General features: G+C 37.9%; 1 protein-coding gene across 3 annotated transcripts in view; it reads left to right on the top strand.

The window, feature by feature from the left end:
- Positions 1–5,561, top strand: part of LOC107704626 (microphthalmia-associated transcription factor-like) — a 48,810-nt gene extending 43,249 nt beyond the window's left edge. For 2 of the 3 annotated variants that reach the window (XM_016507603.1, XM_016507604.1), the window contains exons 5-10: positions 1,011–1,128; positions 1,294–1,386; positions 2,170–2,226; positions 2,438–2,513; positions 2,648–2,795; positions 4,682–5,561. In XM_016507603.1, the coding sequence (XP_016363089.1) occupies positions 1,011–1,128; positions 1,294–1,386; positions 2,170–2,226; positions 2,438–2,513; positions 2,648–2,795; positions 4,682–5,080 (891 nt within the window). In that variant the 3' untranslated portion in view covers positions 5,081–5,561. The remainder of the gene's footprint in view (positions 1–1,010; positions 1,129–1,293; positions 1,387–2,169; positions 2,227–2,437; positions 2,514–2,647; positions 2,796–4,681) is intronic. The other variant, XM_016507606.1, reaches the window with a different exon arrangement.
- Positions 5,562–5,924: the final 363 nt, after the last annotated feature.

Raw genomic sequence — 5,924 nt, forward strand, 5'->3', positions numbered from 1 at the left:
TTAAAAGCGAAGGAAAGTGAGGAAAAGAGGGAAAATTCAAACGAACTAAAAACAAACAATTGCTTTACGCCGAATTACTGCTATTTGAAAGTGAAAGTAAAATGCACGCGCCACATTTACAAGCTATTTAAAAGCAAAGGAAAGTGAGGAAAAGAGGGAACGTCCCGTCCCCACGGTGATACCGGTATCATCGGTGTTGTCACACGTCGATTAACCGGTGGGAAAATTTCCTTACCGTCTCAACCTTACTTTTCATAAAAAGTAAGTAACGCAATTAGTTACTTTTTTTATGGAATAATGCAATATTGTAATGCATTACTTTTAAAAGTAACTTTCCACGACACTAAAAACAAACAATTGCTTTACGCCGAATTACTGCTATTTGAAAGTGAAAGTAAAATGCACGCGCCACATTTACAAGCTATTTAAAAGCAAAGGAAAGTGAGGAAAAGAGGGAACGCCCCGCCCCCACGGTGATACCGGTATCATCGGTGTTGTCACACGTCGATTAACCGGTGGGAAAATTTCCTTACCGTCTCAACCTTACTTTTCATAAAAAGTAAGTAACGCAATTAGTTACTTTTTTTATGGAATAATGCAATATTGTAATGCATTACTTTTAAAAGTAACTTTCCCCGACACTGACTACAAGTTTCAAGAACTACAGTGATTCAAGTGACAAAGTGTGTTTAAATTAGCAGTGAACTTGGTGAGACTTTGTCTCTTTCTGTCTTCTCACACAATCAGAGCTGTGGCTGGTGTCAGTATTGCAGAAAGCAGCGTGAACCAGCTGTCAACACCTGATCTAATATCTTTCTGACTGCTGTCTGCAGAGGAATAGTGAATAGTCTTCATTTACTCACTCTCAGGTCGTAGGCAGAACGTGCAAGCTGCTCTTTTCCACACAGTGACAGTGAATGGGACGAAAAAGTCTTCTGAAGCCATATGATGCACTACAGAATATGATACATGTCAGTGAGGCAGTAATGTGTGTGTTCTTGTGTTTCTAGATCCCTGTGTCAGCGAACCTCTTAGACATGTATAGTAAACCGGGCATGCCGCCTCCAGGAATCTCTATTAGTAACTCGTGCCCTGCTAACCTGCCCAACATTAAAAGGGAATTCTCCGGTAAGAGTCATATGAATTAGTTAATGTCGTTCTGTAGCGTCTAAGACCCTCCAGACCTTTTGACGATGTACTTAATTGTGATTTACCTTTTTAAAGTCTGTAGAAATGTCATGTGAATGATGATATGAGTGAGAGATTGAAAACATATGCTCATATGCTACATAGTTACTCAATCTCCAGCCATGATGCACATGATGGACAAGCACAGCCCCTGTAGCAAGTTTGAGAGCTATCAAAGGCCTGAAGGGTTTCCTGTGGGTACGTTCAAAGATTTCTCTCCATGTCTGCATGTCTGTTAACAAAACATAAAGATAGTAATAATTTTATGGATTACAATTGTTTTATGGATTAGATTTACCCATACTGGCACATTGGGTGGTCTCAGGGAACCATGGTTACAGCATAACCTTGAGACACTTTGTGTCACGCAATTCTGACTTTATAACTCACAATTGCGAGTTATAAAGTCAGTACTATGTTTATATACTGTAACATTGTATGTATAATAGTTATATAAACGTTCAAGTTCAGTCATGTTCGGAATTAAATACTGTGTAGTATACACTACATGCTGGCTACTATTTTTATTTTATTTTATTTTTATAAAGTAGTATGTGAAACCGTAGGTATTATTCCATGATAAACATTTCATTTTTACATTGTCATGTGACCTTGTAAAGTTGTAAGTGTCAAACATCATCTTGGAAATAATACTGTTATTTTGAATTTTTAGTTTGATTTTATAAAAAAAAAATGGGCTAAAATGGGGCAAGTCTAGCACATTGCATTGTGGGATACAGTTTTAATATATAGTGTGCTGTATTGTATACAGCACATTCTGGCAAATGTCTGAGTATTTTATGCATACAGAAAATGTGCAGACTGTACAGTGAGTACTGCATACTATAGTAAAAAGGCATTTTGGTGAGAGAAAATATACTATAAATGACATCTGCAGTGACATTTCAAGGGTGCCAAAACATCTGGCAGATAAACATCCTGCTTTCAGTTTCTCTTCTCACCCTGCTTTATCTTTTTTAGAGGCAGAAGTTCGCGCTTTCGCAAAGGAAAGGCAAAAAAAGGACAACCATAACTTAAGTGAGTTTGCTTTTTATGTTGGGCAGCATCGTTCAAGTTTTACAACACAAAACCATTTTCATTCTTCCCTCAGTTTGTAACAATGAAATATTTAAGTTATTATCTTTGTCCCATAGACTTTGCTTGTTAGTGGATTACTGTAAATGTGATTTGGTTTGAGTTTATAAATTCGACTGTGTGTAATATAACAAGCATTTTCCATCTGTTTCAGTTGAGAGGCGACGAAGATTCAACATTAACGATCGAATCAAAGAACTGGGGACTCTGATTCCTAAATCAAATGACCCGTAAGCAGTGTTCAGTAGAAACACACTTACACATGAAGCAGATGAATACATGCTATTATCACAGCAGAGGTTAGTGCTGTTGATAGAGGGTCTATCAGATGTGCTGGTGTCAGCTGCTTGTGTGTGTTGCTCAGGGACATGCGCTGGAACAAGGGCACTATTCTGAAGGCCTCTGTGGATTACATCAGGAGACTTCAGAGAGAGCAGCAGCGTGCCAAAGAGCTGGAGAACCGTCAGAAGAAGCTGGAACACGCCAACCGCCACCTGATGCTCAGGATACAGGTCAGTTCAGACAGAGCCCAGATCCCTGGACAACAGCACTGTCAATACGTAACTATAAAATACAACTATAACATGCAGTGGAGTGGCATACAGGACTAGTACACTGAGCAGAATGACCCTTGGTCAGTGAACTTTAGCAGACATATTATGGAAAATAATACACTTCAACTCTCTGGGCCTCTTCATTTTTGGGTCACACTTCAAAAGTGACCGAAGCCTTGAAATGTAACCTAATATATATTTTTTCAATAATATTTTTTTTGATTTTCTGATACTATGAAAGATTTATACAATTTGTATTAGCTATTTTTTCCGCCGTCATTTGTGACCGCAAAGGTACCAAGTAGGGGTTTGAACGACTTCAGATTTTTTAAAGTCGACATTTAAGTGATGAAAATCAAGTCGACGTTGACTAGTCGCTTATGACGTCATTAATGAACAAATAAGCCTGAGCCTTGAGCTGAGACTCGAACACTTTGTGCACAGCTAGGCATATGACACAGCGCTGCGCACATGGCTATTGCTCCTATAACATGCTATATACATGCAGTATATACAATATACTGCTCATTTTTATCAGTTCTTTTGTCTTTGGGTCGTTATATTTCTCACAGGTTTCTGCTCGGTCTAAATCAGAGAAATCATAGAACAGTGTTGACAGTACATTTCCGCGCTACTGAATGATTCTGTGTGCGCGCGATGTGTGCGTGATGTACGAGTCTGTAGCCAGTGTGTGTGCGTTTCAGTTCAGCAGCGCATTAGATTAGAACAGCGATACTTGTACAATAAGCTGTTTAAAACGTGCATTCTCCCTTTCAATTTCGAGCATCCAGGTGGTATAATCAAACATGTCTTGTGGAGCGCTATCGGAGTATGCATTTGTTTGTCCTCTTAACTGTTTGGAAACGGAGCGTAATGAGGACTTCAAAGATTTCTTATCCTGTTGCACCCTCTATAGGACCAGCGACTAGTCGACGTCAAGCTTAAAGCGTCATGGCAGAGCATTGAATTCATTTTTGGGTGAACTATCCCTTTAAGTGGCCTTTTATTTCATTAATATTAAATTATCTACAATAATTTTTTTAAATGATACTTTTAAGATTTGAAATACACATAAGTGCACATTCAGTTCTTTTTTCACTAGGGTAAATTTCGATGACTAGAACTAAATGTTATAGTAAAGAAATGTTCAAACAAGCACTTTTTTCTAAGAATTATGTAAAAAATGATGTTAAAAACATTTAAAGTCACCTTTAATTAAAATTCTTATTATATTATGGAATGTCGCATTGTTTATTATAAATGATTTATCCTTTCACTTCATTATTGAAAAGGGCACAAGGGTTATAATCCGCTATTTTTAATAGCCATCAATATTAGACATTTTTTGTCATGACCTTCAACCTAAAACATATTCTTTCAATTATGTGTGACACCAAAGCTTAGTAAAACTGCATGAATTTACTACAGATATTGTTATCTGTACAGGTACAGTTATTGTTTAAATAAGTATATGAATTCCAAACTCATTGTGATGAGGTTGAAATAATGTAGTGCTTTAAGTAACACTAAATAACTTGTTGTCTAACCACATATTTAGGATTGGGAGTCACTGGTTAAGATTCAGCCACTGAAAATCTCATATTTGTTTGTAATAGAAATACCCAGCATCCGTTTGTTTTATATTTTAATGTTTATATTATTAATATACAGATTAAATGTTACATTTTAAATATTGAATCATTTTATTAATTTATATTTTTAAATATTTTCTAGATTTTAATTCTATATTTTAATTTAGATACATCCAGAGAAGGTTCATTAAGTTAGTTACAGTTTATGTTTCAGTTAATGCTTTGTCTATCCGTTGCTCAATGCTAATCCAGGAGCTGGAAATCCATGCTCGTGCTCACGGACTGGCCGTCGTCTCGTCTACACTCTGTTCATCAGAGCTAGCAGCCCGGCCCATCAAACAGGAGCAGGCCCTGGGCGACTGCTCCCGGGATATGTACCCTCACATGCACCCGTCCTGCCCCGACATGGGCCGCTCCAGCACCCTAGACCTTAACGACGGCACAATCACCTTTAACGACTCTAGCACTTCCACTGATGCGGGGGCTTATGGTCTTGTCCCAAAGGCACATGGCACTAAACTCGACGACATCATGATGGACGACACATTGTCATCTGTAGCAACGAGCGACCCACTCCTCACCTCTGGAGCCTCGAACGAAAGCAGCTGTAAGGACAGCGTGAACATGGAGGAGAACGAGCATGTTTGTTAGTGCAGCGGAACCGCTAGTCATTGTTGCGTTTTTCCGGTAACACAATTGACTGCTAAGGAGGAAGCACGGCCTGTTTTGTCAAGTGCAAAATAATATTATTTTTATGTTTACACTCCTTTTATTTTATTGTGTTTTAACCTTATTCCAGTTTGGTCTAGCAAAATTTCATTGTGTTATAATAATATCAAAATAATCAAGGTCAGTATCATAAAACGACTGATTTGTGTAACTTCACATAGGTGTATTAGAATATAATCAACTTTGGGATAATATAAAAGTGCACTTGAAAGGTGATTTCTTTGGATGTACAGTAGTGTGTTTGCGCGCAGTTTAGAAGAATATTTCTCTTTTTTTATATATCCTTGTAAAGGAATGATTTAAGCAAAATGCTTCCCATTTAATGTGTAGATATTAAGCGACAGACAGTTGATATTTCAAGGGATAGTTCACCCAAAAATGAAAATCTGTTAATTTACTCATCCTCAGGACATCGAAGATGTAGGTGACTTTTTTTCTCAGTAAAACAGTAAAGAAGTTTTTAGCTGAAACTGTGGTCCTTGGAGATTCATAAAATGCAAGTCAGATGCGAGAGCAACAGTGATAGACGTCCCTCTAGAAAATGCGCGTGTTATATGTGTTCTGTGTGAACGGCTTGGTTTCAGTTTTGATGTAAACAACATCATCTCTGCATTGATGTTCTCTTTTTCCGCAATATTTTGAATGAACAACGCAGCAGCGCCGCATCTAGTGGCTTCAACTGGACAGGCTAACAAAAACATTATATTGCAACGACACTTACATCGTCATCGCATCTCGTGTGCCACTGATAAGGCTGCCTCCTTAA

Source organism: Sinocyclocheilus anshuiensis, unplaced genomic scaffold, assembly GCF_001515605.1.
Source record: "Sinocyclocheilus anshuiensis isolate Anshui unplaced genomic scaffold, SAMN03320099.WGS_v1.1 scaffold2232, whole genome shotgun sequence".
NCBI classification, from domain to species: Eukaryota; Metazoa; Chordata; class Actinopteri; order Cypriniformes; family Cyprinidae; genus Sinocyclocheilus; species Sinocyclocheilus anshuiensis.